We start from the raw sequence: 24,161 nt of genomic DNA on the forward strand, positions 1-24,161 counted from the left end.
AATAAATTACAATATTCAAAATTGTTTATAGAAACTATTTAGTGATGCATTGCAATTAGGTGTGGATTTTTTGGAAGAAAGAGGAAAAGCTGTTCTTGGTCTTAGAGGTACACGAGCACATAGACATAAAATAGTTAAAGATAAGGTATTTATATGTATTTTTTTATTTATTTATGTTCAGTTATTACTTTATTTAACTAATAAAATAAAAGGAGGTGATAATAATTACAAATTAATAATTACTGTAATATAACAATGATATTAATAAGTGAAATACAGTTGAACCTCATTTATCTGGACACCATTAGTCCGGACTTTGCTTAATCCGGTCAGTAGTTTATTAATACATACTATAAGTATTATCAGAAAAATAATTGGAATATCTAGTTATTTTGTATTTTGTAGAGTTTTAAACAGAGTTGCATTATATCTATACTATTATATTAAATAACATTTGTATATTTTAAATCTATAATACACGTCCTTTTTTTCCTTGAACAGTGTTTAAATATGTACTTTGACAGCCCATTTCTTTGGTTATTTTCTTTAATCAGAACTTTCATTAATTTGGACAACCTAGAGCACCAATTAGTCTAGATTTATGAGGTTGTACTGTATATTTATAAGTTATATGTTAAACATCTTGTTTTATTAGGTTATAAACATTGTTGCTTTATACATTGATTCTATGGTAGATATGAATAACTCAATAAATTATAAGGAAGGCATTCCTATTGTATTTGACATAAGTGTACATCTACAAAAAACGTAAGTCACATTTGTACATATAATGTAGATATAAAATATTTGTAAATATATTTTTGCAAACATTAATTAGTACATAATTTATATAACAATACTCTTAGAATAAAATTACCTATTTCTTGTTGTCTCCATCTTACAAATGTACAATATAGCAAAAACTGTTTTGTGCGGGAAAGAACCGAGAAAGGTACAGTCACTACGAAGAAATGAAATTTTCACCACATAAAAAAGATATCACTTATACCAAAAAAGTTTATATTGTTTCAAAATCCATTATTATATGTGTTTTTCAAACTTTAATAACTTTTTTTGAAGTTCCGATATCGAAAAAATAAAAATGATATTGCGTAGCCAAAGTTCTTCTTTTTATGTGATTAATATTTTGTTTCCTAGTTGTGATTGTAGCCTTCTCTGTTCGTTCCCGCACCAAAACGTTTTTGCTATTCCGTACGTGTGACGGAGTAACACACGCGGGTGCAACGTCCTCTTAAGTTAATTTTTAACAATTAAACATTAAGAGGATTTCAGCGCACTCTTTTTTTTCTCTCTCTGGCCCACGTGCAGCATAGACAAAACGCATTTACGAAGAAACATTTTTTCTATGTTTTTAAGTAATCTTAGAGTAAAATCACTCATTACAAAAAGATATAGAATAATATTTTTGAGGGAATGACATATCGATTTTGTATCAAAACCATTTAAACATAATTTAAATTTACAATATTTTTTTGTTTATTTTGAAAATCAAACAACAATAAAGTATAAAATCGATATGTCATTCCCTCAAAAATATTAGTATCTTTTTGTAATGGGCGATTTTACTCTGAGATTACTTAAAAATATACAAAAAATGATTCTGCGTTAATGCGCTTTGTCTATGTTGCACGTGGGCTAGAGAGAAAAAAATAGTGCGCTGACATCCTCTTAAGAACATTCCAATTTAATAATAATAATATTAAAACATATTGTTAAGGAATTTTTACGTTGTCAATCTACGGGAGGGATTAAATACAAAATTAATATATGATACTTATATCCCTTTGTAACAAGATGTAATAATGTCTCGTTACATCTTTCACCCCAACATTTATCAAATCTATGCTATATCTAAAATAATAATAAATTTACTAACAGGTATATTCTTTGGTACGTCAGTAATGTGTACATTTAACCACTTGTCATGCAATTCATGTAAATGTTGTATGTATTCCAATGAAATATTTTTTTCTTCAGACCTATTCCTGGTTTTGATTCTTTGGTAAGCTATTTCTGGATCAGTCCTCAAATAAACTAAAAAATAAAATATAATATATTAATGTTAAGAAAAATTAATGATTTGATATTATGCCATACTTATGAGGTCTGATTCAATTTGAACATTTTCTATTAGCCAATTATACCATGCATCCAGCACAGAATATTCAGGAGCAGCCATAAGATTATCTTTGTATAAGTTTTCAACAAATATATTTCTGGAAACATAAATATTTTATTTTGTTAATTTAATTTCTGCTTATTTTTCAAATTAGTAAAATAATAAAAATAATTTTAAATGTCAAATATAAATTAAAAGCACCTATCATGTACCTTTTATTATGTAGCAATTCTACTAACCTCGAAACCAAAATATCATAAGTAAATATAAGTTTTAACTATTAAAATCTATATTTTTATTTTTATAAATTCAAGTAGATTTGACATAATATAATATTACTTGTACAATTTAGGTATAAAACAAAAATTGTTATTTGTTGTTAACTAATTTAAAATTAGTTAGGGTAACATTTATTTTTTTTAATTTGTTATTTGATACAACATAATAATTAACAACTATTCTCAATTCAGCAAAACAATGTGCCATGTACCAACTAAAACGGGTTCCCTACATAAAACCCTGTCATTGGAGAACCAGTTTTGATAGCAGGGGAGTGCACAGAACGTTTCTCTCGCTGAACAGAGTTAAGACTGAGTTATTAAGCAAAATGCAGAGTGGCAAGGTTAATAATACATTTTAAACTGTTTACCACTTTTCTAAAAATCCACAAGCCATTACTGTGAGAAAGAATAGTGATTTTACATAAAATATTAAGAAGATATGCAAAATAAAATTTAATCACTGTTTAGAAATCAAATGATTCAAATAAATACTTTAAGTATTCATAATTATTTTATTTTTTGTTGATATTGTAACATCAAAACAAATTAAATTTATTTGTTAACTGTTGAACTAAAATGGACATCAATGACAATATCTAACAACAATAATTATAGTTAATTATCAAGTAATAACTAGTAATTATTTTTACCATTATAGTTATACAGGGTTTAACAGAAAAATCTGACAAAAAAAAAAAAATTATGCTATTTAAACGTATAACCAAAATTGTTTATATATTATGTGATTAGTAAATAATTTTAAAGTCAGCAAATTCCCAAAAATATTTTTAAAAAAGTTACCTATTATGTTCCAAAACAAATTAATCAAAAAATTAGATATTTTAAAAAATTCTAAAAAATAAACTACTTGACTTATATAAATTTTTTCCCTTCAAAATTGTTCTTATAATCAGTTTCACAAATTGGGTACCTATTTTGAATTTATCCAAAAAAATTTTAATCAAATTTCAAATTTTTTATTTTCAGTATCAGAATAATTTTTTGGATATTATATATTATGTACCTAACGTGAGTGTCTAAAATTAAATATAAGAAAAAAAAACTTCAAAATTCTGAGCAAAGCAAAAGTTATGGCATTTGTCAGACCTCAGTGGGACACCCTGTACAATAGTAAATTGATAAAAAAAAATATTTTCATGTTTATTACTTATCGTGATTAGGGATCGTTAAAACCTAATTAATATATAAATAAAATGTACATTTAACATTGAAAAACCACAAATAATTTAATATTTTATTTAAAATAATAATCATGAAGTATTTCATTAGAATATTTATGACAATGTTTATAGAATTGAGCAAACAACAAAAATACTTTGGTCTATTATTATATATCACATTTATTACTCAATAGGTACTAACTTAATTTCCCAGTCAAATATTATAACAAATAAGTTTTGATATTTTATTCGTGTGCACAAGATATCAAAATGCTTAAAATACAGATTACACCATAAAATTTAAAAAAGAAAATATTATTTAACAATGTAGTTATTTATTAAAGGAAAAAGAATACTTGAAATATTTTTTTTGTTTATTTGTTTATGTTTATGGGAAGCTAAAGAGTAACAAGAGTTTTTAATTTAAACAAATTATGTAGGATTATAGAACAAGTAGACATGAAATCATTTCCATTATATCATATAACTATGCATTGAAAATATTAGGTGCAGAGAAATTAAAACAAAAGTTAAAATTTAAATAGCAGTTGTTGTTAATATTTGATAGTAATAATTTCATATTTGCCATTTTTTTCAGTTATTCATCAAGGTTAGGCATGTCAGTCAGTGAAACATTTACATTTATAACACATATGATTAATAATCAAACACATCTGGTTATCAATCCGTTTAAATCTTAAAAAAAACCGCTATAGTGCATACCCCCCACTATCTGTATATTCAGTACATATATATATGTATTATATTATAGGCGAGCGACACTTACAACAATACCACACTTGAATATTAATATGAATAGCAATAATATTATGTATCTGTATCATGACGTATTATATAGGCGAGTTGAAACATAATAAGTTACCCAAACGCCTGTAGAACCGTGTAAAAAATAAAAATACACCGTGGGGGTACAGCGTCCGATCAAAATGCTTACCTAGGTACCGTGAAAAAATCAAAAGCTCAAAATGTTAACTAAAGAAAAACGAGCATTCTCTCACCTACCAAGTTACTTTTATTCAATTTGTTATTATAATACTATACAGGTTTTACCCACGGCGGCGCCCCGCCTACGATAATACTACAATGCCCACCTTAAATAATAATAACAATACGATAATATTTTATAACAATGACAGAATGGGCGGGAAAAAAAATTATGATAAATAATCAAAATCCAAAATGGGTAATTACCGGGCGCTGTAGATGGACCGTTCCATTATCTTGATGTTCTGACCGGGTAGTTTCGGCCTGGTCTGGTGCAGTTCCAACATGGTCCTCTGCACGATCGACTGGAACGCGAAGCTCCACCGTTTCGGGTCCTCGTACATCAGGCCCTGGAAAAACGAAAACTTACAATACACAGTGCATGGGTATAATACACCGGCGGCGAGGGCCGGAAGTCTGCGGCGACTGGGAGATCTCGGTAAGCCGGCGAAACAACAACGACGTGCTCACCAAAAAGTTATGGCCGCGCACGTCCTGCCACTTGTGCACCGGTTCCTTGGCGAGGTACACGTTCGGGCAGTCTGCGAACTGTTCCAAAAACGTTGTTTTCCCACTGCCCACGTTCCCCTCGACGAACACCGTGTACGGTCGGCTGCCGTATTCGTTGACGGCCATGTTTGCTCGAGTCCTGGAAATAAACTCCACGGAAATGTCGTACAGTAAATGACCGGGACGTCGACGAGACGTGTTCGTCGGGTGGATACGGAGGCGCGAAACCGGCGGGGCGCAACGGAGCAATGACGTTGTAGACAATGCAGACAGGCCGTGGTGGCGTCGACAACACAAACACAACGAATTCATCGCTTTTAACCGCCAAAACTTGTTGTCCCCCCTGACCCGTTGTTGTCGTTGTTGCAACCGAACCGATCGTTATGTTATGCCGCCGCTGTTATCGCCCTCGTGACTACTATCAATTAAAATGCCATCACGTGGGCCGTGCGCGTGACCGGCAACGGCGCCATAATTGTTTGGCTTTGAACTTTGGGACTTGGGTACTATGATTTTATTAATTTCTTATTTGAAGACCGTGAAAGAACTCTACAACGGTGGCTATCAAACTATGGAACAGTGGTTAAGCTTAAGTGGTTTTCAACCATTAACCATGTACATTTACGTCCGTATTTAATTTTATATAGTCAGATCACAGAGTAATTTTTCTGTGATCAGATGGTCATAGCCCACAGGTCATTCCCCCCTCGGTCATACATTTGAAAGTTTGAAATTCAAATATAAGGCATTAATGTGTTTTATACTTTTATCATTAGAATTTTGTTGAATGCAATTCCCCTGAAAGAAAATCTATACTGATTACTGATATTATAGAGTATAGAATGCCTACTATAAAAGAAAAAAAATATAGAAAATATAGATCACTGAACTAAATACATAATTATTATTATTATTTAATTTAGTCTTCCGTGTACAATATTAGATTACCAGAATACCGTGAACTAAGATAGTTAGATATTATCTTAGTTCATGCAGAATACCTATTGATCCTATAAATACTAAATATCACGCATGTCACGTCGTATTTATATAATATCCGTGTTAACTAATGGTAACTATAATAAAGAACTACCATCACAGTCCACAGATTATAATGAAAATAGTTTGTACATAATATAATCTGTGGAACAGTGAACACTGGAACTACTAAAGAAGTAATTACCTACTATAATATTATTATAATAAATTATTATAAATTATTTATAATAGATACCATGGCCCATGAGTCATGACGCTATAATTGCTATAACTTAATAGTTGTTACATATTACTGAAGTAGTGAAGTTATTACAACTCCAAAACAGTTCACAGTAAATACTAATAGAGTAATAATTGTCACACCACTAGGGACATATTGAGTAGGTAATCACTTATTTTCGTAGTTATTTATTGAAATATTGTTCGCTACACACTTAATATTATTTTCATTTTTCACCGATTGCCACCGGTCCAGTCGTAGAACACTCTTGAAACCCTAATTTTATTCTGTGCCCAAATTGTCAAAATATAATTTCTATATACATGTTCGAACAAAAAAACAACTATACATTATAGCATATAATTACAAATATAGTAGACGTTAGGTACCTATAATACACATAGGTACATAGTTAAATTAGTACGTGATAAGGTTTGTGGAAATCACCGATCGCTTATTTCGTTGAAAATTATTTTTAGATTTATAGATTTAGGTACAAGCGCATAGTAAAGAGATTACGTCGGATCGACTATATAATTATTAGTAACTACGATAACAATAATAATTAAATGTTTACTAACTGCCGTACATAGTACCATTGATTAAATACACATAATATGTATATTTAATCAATGATAGTACCCACTACCTGTATACTATAAATTGTTCTATTGTAATTTGTAGACGGTAGTACAGTCATTGTTATATTCTGTGGTACAGTACAGTAACTGTCTGTGCCTTGTGTCCGTTCGATTTCGCCTTTGTGTCTTGTGACTACTGACGGACGACAGTAAGTTTGTTGAATACGAATGAGTACATATTGTTTATTTCTGTGAAAGGAAAGTATGACAATTTTTAAGCCCAAAAAATCTTGAGCGCCCACCTGGGATGACTTTACTTAGATATAAGGGAGATTATATTGGCCGGGACCTTAAATACTTTTCTACATAGTTTTTTAATTTGTTCAGTAATTGTGTACCTCAGTACGTCCCTTATAGTGTGTGTATACCATGACTTAAAATATATACCATTTATAGACTGTTTAACCTCTGTATAATTATTAGTTACTACTTACCTATACTAGTAGTAGTATCACAAAATTATTCTGTGCTAGTATACTGTTTGGTATGTTTGTTATAAAATTAATATGAGTAAAATAATGAAAACAATGTTGCAATATCGTTTTGTGCAATAATATTTACATACCTACAGGAATCAATACCAACTGTTCGACGTTCTGACAGGAGACATTAAAATTATTATTTATTAATATTTTCATTATGATTCGTTTATAGATAACTTATAGGTAATTATACTTCCAGTGGCGGTGGCCGGCGAGAATAGGTATTTTAGGAAGCGATCGATTCACGCAAAAGCGAGGGCGTAGTACCCTTAATAATCCCACTCTTTTATAAATTATTATAACAATTGATGTACTTTTAAGCATTGGGATTTTGTGTTGTGGAAGGGGGTATTGAAATTAGTCCTCTTCAGTCTCACATCAACAGGGTAACTATCATTGTCGGGAGGGCATTATTTTAAATGGTTGCTTCATAGAAAAAAAAACCAGTGAAGTGATTTTACATATTTTGTATAGATTATTACATTATAAATAAAAATAATAAATAACATTGTGGGTACTCGGCTATCACTTTTATTTTGGAGGCTGGCTTTATTATAGGTAATATAGTCAATATATTGATGTAATGGTAATTGCTAATTCTATATAGGTATTTAGTAATATATTTTATAGTAAAATATGTTATTATAATTTATAGTTTTATACTAGTAGCTTTTAAAAATAAAAATTACAATATCATGATAATTATATTTTATTTACCCATATAATATGATCAATATGAAATTTGTTTTATAAATTATAAAATAATATAAAAATACACTATGAAAGGGAGTAACAAATAACAATATTGGCCGAAAATTTTGATTAATAACCAATTAACTATAAGGCATAAGTCCACCCCTACTGTACGCTAGGGACACTACATTTTATTGAACACTTTTGTACTAATGGGTTAAACTTTAATACTTTATATATGCTACATTATTATGTAGTTCAAGGAATAAAGTATTGTTTATATTTACTTATTCAGATGATTCTACAACGGGTGTACTGTGGTTAGTATATTTCTGTTTAACCGGACACTTTATTTTTAACATATGTAGTTAAGCATGATGAAAATGATGGTGAAGTCATTTGGTGATAGACTTAGTTTTGAAGGTATAGCTATTAGAAATCTGAGACCCACTCAAGGTGTTTTACACAACAAATACAGGGATGTTTTCATTTGCTACCACTTTGATACAAACTAGATCATGACCATGTCACATATAAACATGTTTATTTGTGAATATATATTTAAAATATATATAATGTTTAATATTATCATATATTATTTGATTTACATAAACCAAAATCAAATTGTGCTGGGTCCTCTAAGCCATATATTTCTATAAAATGAATCAGTTTGTTCTAGATATTCAAACATAATATTGCTAGACCTAGTAGGCACAGGCTCCGATCCCCATACACCAAGTATGGCGACCATAGTGAATTATCTCTGTTTACTAATTGGTAATTATGTATTAAAAATTAAAAATTTAAATACTATTAAAATTCAATATTTGTCGCCATAGTGATTTTGTAGTAGCTTGGCGCCACTACCTCCAAGCTCTATTTTAGCACTCAGTGGTTGGCATAAAAAGTTAGACAAGTGAAGAGCTCTAACTAAGCACATACCATTAGTATTTACAAAAAAAAATATCACTTAAGATACACAATGCATGTAATTAATAATTTATATATTTATATTGGTGGTTTTTAAAATTAATAAATAAAGCAATGTTTAGAATATTTAACCAGATATTAAAACGTCAAAATTTGGTGAAAAGGAATTTGTATTTAGACTAGACAATATGATATATTACTGTATAATTGACATTTATGTACACAAATTATTTTGTCAACAAAAAACTATAGAATATAACTCCCAGTAAGCTTTCAGAAAATCATCAAAAAGATTTCTTTAAAAACTATTTCATCATATTATCATACATACAAATATAATGTTACAATAAAACATACAATAGATAACATTGTTTTCAATCACAGAAATACATAACTGAACAGCGATATAACAATTTGGTAATTGTAAATTGTATGTACTTCAGAAGTAATGTCTTATTATTTCTTATTACATATCATATCAATCTTTAAATTAAAACAATAAAAATATATAAGATTTAATAATAATCAAGCACCTAAGTTTTCTGGGTCTGAATTTATGCCAGCATCATAACTTGCATCATTACTTGAATCAGATAATGGAGTAAATGAACGAGAACTTTCACCACCACTCTCAAAGCTGCTATTGCTACTGCTACCACTTGAAAAATTATCACTCATCCCACCTGCTGCCATTCCACCAGCTAACATTTCTTCCAAATATGATGGAAACACTAATTAAACATATGAATGCAACTTTTATTTTAAACTACTGTCCACTTAAGATGACGCTGCACAGATATTAGTTGTCTTTGTTTTACAAATGCACAACATAGCAAATTTACGCTCATCAGATTACGTTTAACTTGGTTAGTTTTAAAATTACAGTGAATAAAAAATAATGAAACTTAATTGATGATATGAACATTATCTATGTTTGTATGTGGTTTTTTTTACGATAATTCAGTTTTTAAGTAAGTTATGAGAGTTTTTAATTTACGCTATATTATTTACGCATAAATTACTAAAAATATCGTAAAAAAAAAACACATAAACACAGATAATTTACTTACCATCAAGTTTCATAATACTCTAATTTCAAGGTTGATTCACTCTAATTTTTGAGCTAACGGAGCTAAGGCGTTCTCCTGAGCGTAAATAATTATGCTGTTACGCACTTGTTAGACGAAGACAATAAATGGCTGTGCCTGTGTAGCGATCTCTTAAACACTCGTTGACTAGTTATACATTATATAAGATAAAATAATAAATTATTTTAATACGTACTAGACATGTTTTCATCTTCTGACCCTGAACCTTCAGAATCAACATCTTCATCATCTTCTTCTTCGACCTAAAATTACAAATATGAATAATTCTAGTTTATCAAAATTATCACAAAAAAAAAAACTTACAGCTTCATCTTCGTTTCTAGATCTACCAACATCGTATATTCGTACAATTGACTCATCAATATTTTCAAACATTCCTTGATTTTCAACAATAGCTATTTGAGTATCATAACTATTGCAAGCCATATGATATATGAATTTTTTAACATCAACAGTGGCTAAGCACATAACAAAATTCATTAAAGCAAATAATTATTATATTTTATAAATGCAAAATATTTAACACTATGTTCATTATATCTACCTATATTTGAGTAGTCATTAGGATCTAAAGTTTTAAAAGAAGTTTGGTAAGAAGAATCATTTTCAATTTCTTGATCAATGACATACAAATACATTCCTTCTCCTGATTTGGAGAATGTCACATTACATTGATCAAGACTTGACACTGTACGCAACAACTGGAATGTGCGCATATCCCAGACTTCTGTATTTGATATAATCTACAAAGTTATAGGTAAAAAAATAATTTTCGGATTACAATTTAGCTAATTATATAAAAAAAATATGTCTTACCTCAAGTCCATTTGGATGGAAAATTCCACTCACACATTGATTTAATTTATCAAACTTATGGATTTCTTTTCCAGCGATGGCATCCCATAATACACCATCTGATAACACTAATTCATTTGTGGCATCAAATGCTGCTCGATTTCTACTGTACTGATTTGAATGTTTTGGAACTAATGTTAATATTCTTTTACTAGTTTCTAAATCATATATCTAGGAAAAAATGTTAACATTAAAAGTTTGTTAAAATAATTATAATGGGTAACTGAAATTCAATAATTACTGTGGCTATTTCAGCTTTAGTTCCAAGTATTTTATTTTGGTCATAATTGCTAAAAGTACAGTATTCTTCATGGTCCAAAGAATATCTAAACAAAAATATTATATTTTAGAATATAAGATATTTAAAGAAAACAAATTAAAGAAAATTTACTTAATATTGATTGCATCTTCAGTTATAGACCAAATAGACGTTAAAGGCGCTCTCCAAGAAGCAGATGATAACAACAACCTTTCATCATTACTGCATTGTAAGTCTATAATATATGAATCATGGGCTGAAAATGAGAGTTCTTCTTGAGAAGTAAATAAATTGAATACTTTTATTTCACCATTGTATGTCCCAATAGCAACACGATTTTGGCTCTAAAATTAATAACTTTATAATTATAACAATAAATATATTTTTATTATATTTTAATAGACTTACCAAAAACTCGCAACACGTGAAATATGCTTCTTCATCATCCATGTGGAAATTACGGGTTGGACAAAAACGACTGTGTATGAGTCTTTGGTTTAGTTTTCTAGAATGTATATTTTTGGAAAATCGCATAGCAAAGTTTGTACACATTGAGCTCTTTGGTTTAGGATCAGGACATTTGTGTGGACTATATGAAAAATATGATTATATTTATATAATATTATTTGTTTGAAAATAAAATACTTAAATACTTACACAAATAAGTTGAATTGAGGACATGTAACCATAGGATGTTTACATGAAGCATGTTGATTGGTTAAGTATTCTGTAACAATAGATTCTAAACTAACCTTTGAGTTAGTATTATTATCAGTAAGTAATGTTAAATCTTGGTCAATTTTTTTATGAACTGATTTAGACATGGGTGACTCAAGTTCTTGTTCTGGCTCTGGTTTTGGACGATTTTCTGATCGTCTAGATAAATAAAATACAATTAATACATATGCTTAAGAGAACGTAGCTACTTCATGTGTTGTCTCTGTCTTACACACGTAGTGCAGACTAATCACATTTACGCAGTCTGAGTAGATTTCACTTAATTTTGGTTCTAAGGTAAAAATGTCTATTTTAAAATATAACAATATTTTGAAGAGAGCAAGACAGTGCGTTTTTTCATTATTCCAAATATAACACTCAATATATTGTTTAGAAATAATGCCCGTCACAACAAAATATTCTCATATTTCAATTTTATAATAGGTATTTATATTCAAAAACCAAGATTGAGCGAGTTCAACTTTATGCGAAACGCATAAACGCGTTTCGCTATTTTGTGCGTGTAAGAGACAAAGACAACATATGTGGGTGCGACGTCCTCTTAAGATATTTAAACACGATTAATAAACCAAATATTAAATAACTACAAAATACCTATTGACATTCAAACGTATTGGAGTTGAATTTATTCCTCTGGCACTAAATCCTGCACCTAAAGGACCATTAGATGAATTGGCTAATTCAGATTTTTGGTTTTGAATCGCGTGTCTAGAACTTATTGGGGATATTCCTCCTCCAATCGACCGATTCTTCAGTACAAAAATATTTATTAATATTTATATAATTAAAAAACAAAATTAAGTATCAAAATTAAAATAATTTGTTATGATGCCATAAGTATTCACTAATTTACAAACGTATAACATAGAAAATTAGCATTCATCAGACACATTTGAATTGTTTGTTTTAATATCACTCTAAATTTAAAAAAATTATAATATTTAAAGATAAGAAAATCAATGTTTTCTTGTTATTAATATTCTAAATAATTTTATGAGCTTTTTTATATTTTAATATTTTACATACTAATAACTCGCTTTAAAATTAATATAAAAAAAACTGATGAGACACAGATAAGATTCTTACCTTTGAATAATAAGATAATAAGTCTATTTACTTATTACTATAATATAAAAACTATCAACACAAAATAGTTTCTGCTGAATGGAAATATTAATGGAGACAATCAGGGATCGAAACCGGTTTAACCGGTTTTCCAAAAAACCGGTGAAAACCGCGGTTTTCTCATTTCTGAACAACGGAACTGGAACCGGAACCAAAAGCTTTGAAACACCGGTTAAAAAACCGTAACCGAAACCTAAGACCTTAAAAAAACCGTTTTCAAAACCCAAACCGAAACCATAGAATTGAAAAACCGCTCTTGTACTGTTCTTGAAAAACGGATTAAAATTTAAAACTAATGTCGGTTTCTTTGAATTCCATAAAGTTAATTATATTATTTGTAATTCTACTATTTTTATACAAAGAAATTATTATGTTTGGATTTATTGATAAAAATCCCGATGCAGTTACTGAGTATTACGAAATATTAATATAATATATATTATTACTAAACTTATGATTGAAAATTGAAAATACAAATAATATAGTGTGATGTTATTGTAATATACAATTAAATATTAATGTAATCGAATAATGATCTCAACCATAATATGGCAACATAATAATATGTCGAATGCAAAAGTAGGCATGAGGCACCTAAATTAGGTACAAAATATTCAAGTTAATAACACGAAATTAGTTCTGCTGAACGTTTATTTGTTATATCGTATATTGTACACTAATTATACAAAGTAGCCATATTTCAGGGCTTTAGACTCGGCCCCTAATAGTTAATAGATAATAAAAATTGAATCTACAGTAATTAGACAGGAAAATAAAATGGAAATTTTTAAAAACTGTTCCAAAAACCAAAACCGAAAATTTTCTAAAACCGTTCTTTAAACCGATAAAATATTTGAAAAACTTTTTTTAAAACCGAAACCAAAACCAAAAAATTTAAAAAACCGGTCTTAAAACCTAAACCAAAACCAGAAAATTTAGAAAACCGTTCTCAAGAACTAAAACCGTAACCGTTAAAATTTGAAACGGTTACGATCCCTGGAGACAACATATGTGGGCATCAAAACTTGTAACATAATACTTACACGGCAATGGGAAATATATGTAAATGGTGTAGACTTTTTCTCAGCTATATTAAGATTTGCCTCTTGTACTAATGATTCTGCAGTTGTGGATAAACCTTTTGCCATTAAATGTTGATGCATTAAAAGGAGCAATTGTTGTTCATTGAAATTAATTTTAGTTTGTGCAACAACGTTTGCCTACAAATAAAATAATTATACAGAAAATCATTGAAATTGATAATTTTATATTTTCTTAGTCACTCAGTGGCACTAAACTAGGATGACCATACCCGTTTAAAACGAGATAGTACCTGTTTGAGAAACATGTTACCTTGTCCCAACACACATCAAATAGGACACTTTTTATCCCGTTTTTCCATATTGTTATATTTAAAGGTATGTGTATACAGAGCTGATTATATGATAATCTTAAGTTGGATAAATAATATTATAGAAATAAAGAACAATGATAAAAAAGTAATAATAAGTTATATAAATTATATCAAAATTCTTCTTAAATTGTACTATTCAATATTTCAATATTTTTTTATTTACAGTAGAATTAAGCTTTTTTTATTATTCACAATAATTTAACATAAAACAAATTTTAGTCAATTGAATATCTTTGGTATAAGTTATAAATTTTAAAATTTGCTCACTCACACTGATGTTAAAAAAAAGGCACTAGGATGCATGGATCATATCATTGACATGGTCTATTATCGCGATTTTTATATAACATATACTTTTTTTCTAATTAATTCCATGGAACTACTGTATACAACTATTTCAAATATGAATGGTTTTTTTTAAATAATCAAATTTTAAACTTATCCAGTTCAAATAGTTTGTGCAGAATAAAGTTTCAGTAAGAATTTTAAGAAATTAAAAACATACTCGATTTATATTTGCCAATGACGCTTCTATTTCAGCTCCATTACTTTTTTTTTTCCCCGCAACTAATTCTATTAACTCTAAAGCATATTTTTGAAATGTTACATGTTCTTGACGTTTTTCTTGTAATACAGGATTTTTCATTAAACCTATAATATTATATATAATATGTATTGATAAGATACATTCACATCAAAATCATTGAATAAAAAAATTAAAAAAATTCTGAAAATAATTAATTACATACTTTGTAATTGGCCAGTGTTAAATAAAGGTAATTTGCTGATAATTTGGCGAACTGATTCACTGCGAGCCAATCCAGCTAATGCACGACTTGCTAATCCTCGTATAGCGTCAACATCAGTAATTGGTGTTTTAATAGTCATTAAAGTAAGTAAAACCTATGGTTAAAAAATTATAAACTCTCTGTTACTCAAATATAACCACCTTTTTAAAAACTTCGTTCTGCACACAATCAATAAAATTAAGGTATAGAAATATATTTAAAAACTATTTTTCCATACTGCGTTCACGTTAAGAATATACTACCAATAGCTGCCTAACCTTCTAGACAATCGCTCAAGAGGAACCCTTCAAGAGTAAAATATACGCGCAAGTGGAATCAAACAATTTATAGTGAGATAATACAACTCACTACGTATCTAGCTGTAGTTCGGTTGTAGCAGACACCAGCGCGTGCGGGGATACCGGTTTTGTGTGTGTGTGTGGGGGAGGGGGGGAATGCGCATCAAGACGAGTTTTGGTCAGCCAAGTGGTATTTTCTTTTAGTGAATGGAGTATAGTACAGCGTACTCTCGTAAACAGAAGCTCACAGGGAAAATTTTTTTGAATTATCAAAATCTTAATGTGTTATTGTTATTTGAAGGGGAATTTCATTTGTTCGAGATGTTGAAAATTTCGAGAGTACACTATATTTAAAATTTTTTAATTATTTCAAGGAAAATTCAAAATACTTTATTCAATTATTTCTAAGATAGGTTAAAATACCTTAATTACAATTATATAACTATATAAGTTAAAAATATAAGTAATTGCTACTACACTAAATAAATTACTATAAAATAATACAACTCATATAACCGCAACATATTTAAACTACTCAACCAATCATAAATAACGAAACTAAACTTGCCATAATTCCATTATTATTTCTAATACAATCCCAAATTTTTTCAATCACAGCATCATCACAAGTCTTAGGTGTTCGTTTTTTAGCTGATCCATGTGACGAATAGTATGCTATACTTCCACTTTCCTAAAATATAATATTTATTCTTAAGTTCATAATACCAAATCAAAGGCAAATATAGAATTATAATATGAAATATATACCCTATGTATTGGTGCACAAACACAAGTTATAATGACAGAAAGTGCAGCTTTTTGAATATCAGCATCTAAAAGATCTCCTTCTGCTGCTTTTATAATAATATTTAATCCAACATTGTCATTTTCAGCTTGTGGGTCATTTTCTTCCACTGTGGAGGTATCATTTTGATTATCTGTTGGAACTTTAGGTGATGGTATTTCACATAATGCCAATTGAACTTTTGGTAATACAGCACATATGTTTAATACTTCAAGAGCATTTTTAATCATTTCACATCTATAACAAAATTGAATAGTTTAAAATGCATAATTAAATAAATCAATTATTTTATCTACTCATGCCTTCCGGAAAAATTCCATTCATGGGCCAAACTGATTATTCGCAATAATAAACTTAAGCCACCCAATTTAAGTAATTGATCAATTGGTGTCCAATGGCTTTTCAGGGACACAGCATTAGATAATAGCTCAATTTCTTCTTGGACTTCAGCACGAGATTTTTTTGAAGACTAAAAAAAGTATATAATATAGATATTGTTTATTTAATTTAGTTTTTAAAATGTCATACTTTATAACCAGGTACTGTGAAAAAATTATGAACCATTGTTGATGAAATTAACAGACCAGAATCTCTCATTTTGGCTCTACGTATTTGCTGAGCTTTTATATGTAAATGTGCTTCAAAATAATGTTTCAAACCAGCACATACATGACGAATAATTTGTCTTGCAGAACATTCAGCATCTTCAGTTAATGAACTATATGCTGGATCATCAGATGAAAGAATAGGCAATGTACTAACCTGTAGAAATTATTATTAGGAGTACATTTCACTTACTTAATTTAACTTGGAATAAGTAAATTAATCATACCACATTAAACAGCTTACGTAATCCGTCATGGTTATCAAATATTTCTTGAATAACTCTAAAATGAAAACTATAACTGAAGAACATAGTTGCATGACACCTACTAGAATCATGAGAACACTCCAACATCCAAAGTGCATACCTTATGAGTGATGATTAAAACCAAGTTAAATATGATAAAAAAACAATAAATATTATTAAAAAAAACAAATACTTTAACATACTTTACAAGATCAACAAGGACATGTTCAGGTAAAAGACAAATCCTTTCCATTGCTTCCTCGCAATATGACAAATAATAAAAGCAAATTGAAACACCAGTGGATGGAATACTAGGTTTTGGAATAAGAAGTAGTTTCTAAACATAAAATAAATTTATATATATTTTAAATAACATACATTCAACATTTAAAACCTTAATTATTTAATTTTAGAGTAGTCTAAACTTTAGACTCTAAATCATACCTTGACTTTAGAGTGTGCCATATAAAAATTAGCAAATAGGTATAAAGTATTCTATAATTACCAGCGAGTGTGCAAGAATTTGCGGTGCCAGATCAAATATAATTATAAGAAATTAGTTTGGTAGGTATAAAAAACAAAATTTAAAATAGTTTGACTATACTAACCAAGCTAAGTAGTATTCGGTAGACTAAATCATAATAATATATTCAATTTTAAATCACAAGTCATTTTTTATTTTTTAATCTGGTTTTTTTACATTTACTACTTTTGGACTAGGTTTTAGGTACGGTTGCAATATTATATAAAAATTTAATTATATAAAAACTGGTTTCGAGTCCTACAATATTTCATTCTCTAATCTTTCCAGCTACTAATGATCTTAAGAGTTTCAAGGAGTCTATTGAAAAAGATCAAGTGGTTTTTGAGTCTAGCGGATAAAAAAAAAAAAAAGAAACATTAATTTATATATAAAAAGATATCATTTTTATTTAAAACTGTGATAATAGTATATTATAACTATATTTATACATTTCAATTTTATATTTTATTCTTAGTTCGGTGCCCAATCAAACAGTTGTATAACTTAATTTTATTTATTTTTGGATTCTGAGCAGAGAAAAAAATATATTAGTTCTATAATAAAAATTTTTTTTTTTGAATTGATTTCTATCTTAAAATTGAGGATAAACATACTTGTAATCCTTGCGAACCAATAAATTCTGTGGCAAATTTTTTATGGCATAAAAGAGCAGCCAAGTATTTTAATGCTTCAAAAGTTAAATAACCATTTTGTTTTTCTGAAGAATTTATTATTTTCATTACTAAGTTGAGTGCATTTTTCTCGTAGGCATGGCTTAAGAACTAGAATCAAATTGTATTTAAATTGTATAATACATAATACATAGATACATATATATACATTATAATAGATAATACATACCTCTTGATATTCTCCAGTTGGTACTAAATATTTGAGACAGTAAACTAATTTTGTTGTCAATGTAGGAGGATAGATTTGTATCCAGTTGCTTGCATTAGACTCAGGAAAGGATGAGTTACTATCACCACAAATTCCATTTTCTTCTCTTTCTAAAATATATTTTTAGATTAAAATAAAATAGTATAAAATTAACGGCAGTGTTACAAGGAATGTATTCATGAAAATAATTTCTTTTAAAATAATGTGCCAAGCATATCCATTTTAATGAAAAAATAATTAGATAAGGAACAAAATTTTTTATCTACAAAAAATAAATAACATTTTCTGTTCCTTCAAAATTTTGTAATAATTACAATGAACAAGTTCTAGATAGTCCTAGTGTCAAACCTATAGTTAACATAAATATAATTATTTGTTAAGAGCAGACTACATAAAAACTATGTTTTTGAATTAATTATAGAGAAGAAAATAAATATATATAAAAAAGTTTCGAATTATATTAAATTACATGCGGTTTTATCAAATAATTAGCTCAAAATTATAAATTAACAATATTAGGATTTTGCATCTAATTTCACAATTTTTTCACTAACTTGTTTATTTTCTCAAGAAATTACAAAAGGAAATTTTCTATTATTTTAAAAATAACAAAATCATTTTTATATAGAACATGCTAATCACTGGTAGTAAATATACTTGATTTACTAGGAGAGTCCTCAAAATTAATATTAATGTTCTGGTTAAAATCTTCAACAGTATTATGAACTTCATTTGAATTAAGAGTACTTGTTGGTTTATGCCGCACTTAACAGTCATAAAAAGTATGTTTTGTTTATATAAATATTATTATAATGGTAAAATGTCATGTCATGTAGCCCATTAAAAAAATATTTTGATGACATTTTAATTAATTTCAAGAGTTTAAATGATGTTAATATTTTAAATATATCTAAATATAATTAAATACCAACTACACAATTATAAATTAAAATAAGTTTTATAAAAATGTATTTAAAGAATGAAAAATTACTTTTTTTTTTTGGAGACGGAGCACCTGTATCATCACTAGGCTCATCACTAATTGTATTTTGATATGGCTCTGTGCTTTGATTGATTTCATTTTCTTCACAAAACTGAGTATAATACGAATGCAGACGATCCAGTATAATTGGGACAAGTTTATTATTATCTTCTCTACATAATTTAAAATTATATTTTAGTAACATTTAATCTACATGTCTATCTATTATAATAAATACTAAGCATTTAACTATACACACTTGAAATTAGCAGCAATGTCTGTCAACTCCATACAAGATGCCAATAATCCTGTTGCATAAGTTTGCAATGGTTCACTAGTATTTTCTGCCCAAGTGAATAACCTTTGAATAAGTTGATCGTTTGCAGGCTAGAAAACATAATTTATTTTTATATTTCCAAACACTAATCTTATAAATTAAAGATTTACTCACACTTTCAAAAACAACAGTTGTTTCTAAACCTGGTATGAGGTTCATTATAAGCCTACATGCAGCAACATTTAAATCGTGGTTATCTTTAGTTCGTCTTGGCCAATGATGTTCTTTTAAATAATCCATTACTAACTGAAAATATTTGATGAATACAAATGTGAATCATATATATATTAATTTAATGAAAATAAAAATATGTATTGATTTTAATATCTACCTTATTCATTAAAGAATCTTTGCGAAACAGAATCTTATACATCTGGCCCAATACACAAGTAGGGTCTATTCGAGATGGATGGCGATCATCAAAGGGATCTGGGTCTTTTTTAAGATAATTTTTTGATTCTGCTTCAAATAATTCACATAATCTAAAAAAAGTTAAAATCACAGTATTAATGATATTAAGAAATTTTAACCAAAATAATACAAATCAAAAACCATGTTTTGTAAGTCTATTAAATAATAAAAAAGTTCGGGTGTTTGAGGGAAATCTAAATTTATAAATAAGAAACTTACTTCAGTATACCATTTGCTTAAAATTATAGTAGGTATTATTAAACTTTCTAAATTAAAAGAAGTCTTAACTAAGAGATATAACTCGAGATATAATATTAAAGGTCAAGCTATTAATTTATAAAAATTGAAAAAAAGATCCATCATTAATATTATGATGATTTAAATTACTTGATCAACGTCGGTATTGGGTTGTAGTTAGGGGTAGGCATTTCATCTTCCCATCTCCTGAGCAAGTTGGTCAATTCGCTGACGGACTGCTCCATAGCTCTATGCAACGGTAACTTAACACCAAGCAACTACTTTAACGGGAGGATGTTCAACCCTGTTTACAATAAATAATTAATAATGATTAACAACGGAGTCTGTGGTGATGCAATTTTATAAATAACTGATTTTCTGATCTATTTTTCTATGGAGTAATAAACTAAAAACCTTACTAATCACTATATACTCGCAGCCAACGGTAACATAAAAAATATACACAGTTCTTCAGTCTGTTCAGTAGAAGCTACAAGCACAAGTGCACAACAAGTAACAAGTAACAACAAACGACCAGAAACGACGAGCAACAACAGTCAACAACTACAACGCGCGACTCGACCTGTCTGGACGGCCGACGGACCGCAATGTTTTTCGAGGTTATGTCACCGCGAGTCGCCGAACAGACACCGGGAGCGCTGGCCAACGCTATCAGCTAATCAGCACAATAATATCAGCAGGCTGCAGCCACTCTTTGTTTTGTATAATTTTCATTTCGAACTGCGAAGACATAATATTAATATTAATAATATAAGACGTACAGCATAGGTATAATATTGTACTTTGTACTGATTCCTATTCGTCCATTCAACCATTCAGGTATTCAATTATTATTGTCTTGTTTGCACCATAAAGTTATAACTAATCTCTATGGTTTGCACGCGCAAGTGGCAATTAGTGCGCACTGCGCAACTCCGAACTCCTATATAGTTCGTACTCCAAACTGGCGAAGTCTGCGCGGCTTCATTCGACAACAATAATAACAAATAACAATTCATACGACGGTGGCAGGCTTTCTCGTATGTTGCTGATAAACAGATAAAACAACAACAGACAACGATAATAACATGGAATAATATTATAACTATTTTAAGTTTAAGATGATTGGCTTCCCAGTCCCAGTGCTTACCCACCCAATCTCTCCGGTTCTTTTCCTGCAGTAGTGCAGTACCACACTACCACTATTCGCTAACCGTTTCTGTGTGTGGAGTGGAGTGTCCGGCGCGTGTGTTAACAATTATTATTGTTTTTTGTTTAAAAAACTTTAAATTTCACTTTTCCTAGAGTAGAAACAAAGCGGCGTCTATCATTTTTGCGGTCTTCTTCCCTCCTTTCGTTTTGCAGTTTGTTATCGTCAGTCGTTCTCAAACCACCGTCGACGGTCTACCTGCGGATCCGCCATCACCTGAGTACCTGACACCTTCACCACCACGCGTGTAGCACAGGTAATGTTAAATATTGTCATGCAAAAATAAAAATCTTTTCGACGCAATTTTCCTAATCAGCACGTCCATTAACTACGACCATTCATCTTATGAGATCGAATTGGACTATATACAAAAAAATTGTTGAATACCATTTGTACCGCGGCCGTCTCCTTTCGTTCTATAGTTAATTTTTTTTTTAACTTCTCTGTCAATCCGAGGTCAAGTACAACGCGATAGATAATATCTCCATATTATTATTACTATTCCCTTAAACGAATCATTCAATGCTATATTATCCGCCATTTCATTTTGTGTGCCTGGCACTCCCGCCATTTATTTTTCAATTGCACTGATTTGGTATGGGCATGTTTGGACAATAAGCTTATGATAATTTTTCATCGTCAAAATTTGTGTTTAAATTTCTTGAGTAATATTGTGCGATTGTTTCTTGTACCTACATATTGTCAGTATTTTTAATCTACGATTGTTGATGATCAGTTGTTTTAGCTATGGCCGATCAAAGCCCAAATGAGATTCAAAATCCAGAATTTTGTAAGCCCAAGGTAATACATTTTTGATTAAATAATTCAAGTATATATTGATTTTATTGACTAAGTACTTACATATATACAATTGTTTTAGGACCCCAAAGATGTTGAAAAAGCTCAAGAAGAGTGTATGAAAAAACAATATCAAATGAAGTCAAATTGGCCTCCAGTCAGTGGTCACTCTGCTCTCCTTCAAAAACGTTTAGCCAAAGGGGTACGAGTAACTTAATAGATCACAGTAGATTTAAATATTTAACCTTTGGTTTAAGTTGTAATTTTGTACCCAAAAAAGCGCTCTACAAGAATAATAATTATGTTCTGCAGAATCAACCAAATTTGATAATTTTTTTTAACTAATGAAGGGTAATATTCTACGGGCCGCACCTTCAATATTTTAATCCCAAACTTCACAATATGTCTTCAAAGTTAATACAATTTTAACATTTATTTTATGCATTTTTTTTTATAGGTAAATTATATTACACCATTATTTGAAATAAAATAAAAATCAGAGTTTAATACGACCTTTAGGAAGTCTTCTTTTTTCAGATAAAAAATAACTATCAAAATTCGACAATTCTACAAGGCCTGAGAATTATTCTCGTGAAGTAATTTTGTTCGATACAATACACCCTATCAACCCCCCTTCCCTACATAGGTATCGGGTAGTCTTATAATTAAGAAGGCAACTAAAAAATCAAATATATCAAATTTTATAAAACTGCGGAAAATTTGGAAAAATGTCACCGGGCCCCTTAATAAAATTAAATTAAAATACTTATTTCAACAATATTATGTTTCGTGATTAGGTATATTGTTTTAGCTATATTTTAAAAATTAAAATAATTAGGTAAAATTTTTACTTTATTTAGGTATATAACTTGATTGTGTTTTAATCATATAATAATTATTATTTATTTGACACCAAAATTATTACAAGATTACAAATAAAATATGTATTATTACATTCAATTCCATTTCTCATTTCAAAAGCAAAACTTTAATAGATGTATATTATAATGATTCATTTCTAAAAAACAAACAATAATTTTATAAGTTAATAATATTATGAGGTATACATTTTTTGACTATATAATGTACTTATAATATTATTATTTCATTAGTTTTAAAAAAGTACAAAACACAAAATATAAGTTGTTTTATTTTATAAGAATAAAGAATCTTATATATTTAAAAATTGCTCGATTCACACATTAATTTATTTATTTAGATAACTTTCAAGTATATTTTTGAACTTTTGTTGTACATATGTGATGTGCATTTATGCACTGAAGATTTTAGTGGGATCAGAGTTTGTTAAAAGTGTTTAGTTTTTTGAAATATTTAAAATCTTATAATAGTAAATTTCATTACATATTTATATACTCTGTAACAGCAGTAGTCACTTACAACAACACGGCATGGCGCAACTAGTCATTATGTTTTTTAGT

At 28.9% G+C, this 24,161-nt stretch overlaps 4 protein-coding genes across 8 annotated transcripts in view; 2 read left to right on the forward strand and 2 right to left on the reverse strand.

Annotated features, from left to right (window-relative positions):
• UQCR11 (ubiquinol-cytochrome c reductase, complex III subunit XI) overlaps nt 1-14,739 on the forward strand; it is a gene marked incomplete at its 3' end in the record, with an annotated part of 32,021 nt that extends 17,282 nt beyond the window's left edge. Inside the window, 1 exon segment of the mRNA NM_001190813.1 lies at nt 14,711-14,739.
• Nucleotides 1,898-5,493, reverse strand: LOC100165639 (deoxynucleoside kinase; the record flags this gene model as incomplete). The annotated part of the gene is given in 4 exon segments (XM_001947602.5): nt 1,898-2,055; nt 2,119-2,237; nt 4,815-4,957; nt 5,079-5,493. Coding segments are annotated over 4 exon segments (771 nt in total), but the record flags the coding sequence as incomplete, so codon positions are not given.
• LOC100161525 (DDB1- and CUL4-associated factor 1) lies at nt 9,235-21,296 on the reverse strand. 2 transcript variants are annotated; one of them, XM_001946576.4, is made up of 27 exons: nt 21,134-21,296; nt 20,865-21,018; nt 20,398-20,548; nt 20,181-20,312; nt 19,989-20,116; nt 19,739-19,902; nt 18,709-18,857; nt 18,462-18,629; nt 17,528-17,661; nt 17,307-17,445; nt 17,003-17,236; nt 16,777-16,943; nt 16,438-16,711; nt 16,238-16,360; nt 15,332-15,485; nt 15,088-15,233; nt 14,212-14,388; nt 12,638-12,792; nt 11,963-12,181; nt 11,714-11,894; nt 11,438-11,649; nt 11,288-11,372; nt 11,008-11,217; nt 10,736-10,934; nt 10,495-10,649; nt 10,367-10,433; nt 9,235-9,813 (listed from the first exon to the last, which is right to left on the reverse strand). In XM_001946576.4, the coding sequence occupies exons 2-27, from the start codon at nt 20,957-20,959 to the stop codon at nt 9,608-9,610; spliced, it is 4,224 nt and encodes a 1,407-aa protein (XP_001946611.2). In that variant the 5' UTR covers nt 20,960-21,018; nt 21,134-21,296; the 3' UTR covers nt 9,235-9,607. The 2 variants fall into 2 exon arrangements, with proteins under 2 accessions (XP_001946611.2, XP_008184180.1); XM_008185958.2 differs by having other exon boundaries at nt 16,771-16,943.
• A 125-nt stretch (nt 21,297-21,421) lies between these two features.
• On the forward strand, nt 21,422-22,924 carry LOC100571584 (cAMP-regulated phosphoprotein 19-B; the record flags this gene model as incomplete). Of its 4 annotated transcripts, XM_029487269.1 has the most annotated exon segments (5): nt 21,641-21,754; nt 21,830-21,960; nt 22,025-22,180; nt 22,661-22,725; nt 22,805-22,924. In XM_029487269.1, coding segments are annotated over 2 exon segments (174 nt in total), but the record flags the coding sequence as incomplete, so codon positions are not given.
• Between the last annotated feature and the right edge of the window lie 1,237 nt (nt 22,925-24,161).

The sequence above is a fragment of the Acyrthosiphon pisum genome, chromosome A1, assembly GCF_005508785.2.
Source record: "Acyrthosiphon pisum isolate AL4f chromosome A1, pea_aphid_22Mar2018_4r6ur, whole genome shotgun sequence".
Lineage (NCBI taxonomy): Eukaryota > Metazoa > Arthropoda > Insecta > Hemiptera > Aphididae > Acyrthosiphon > Acyrthosiphon pisum.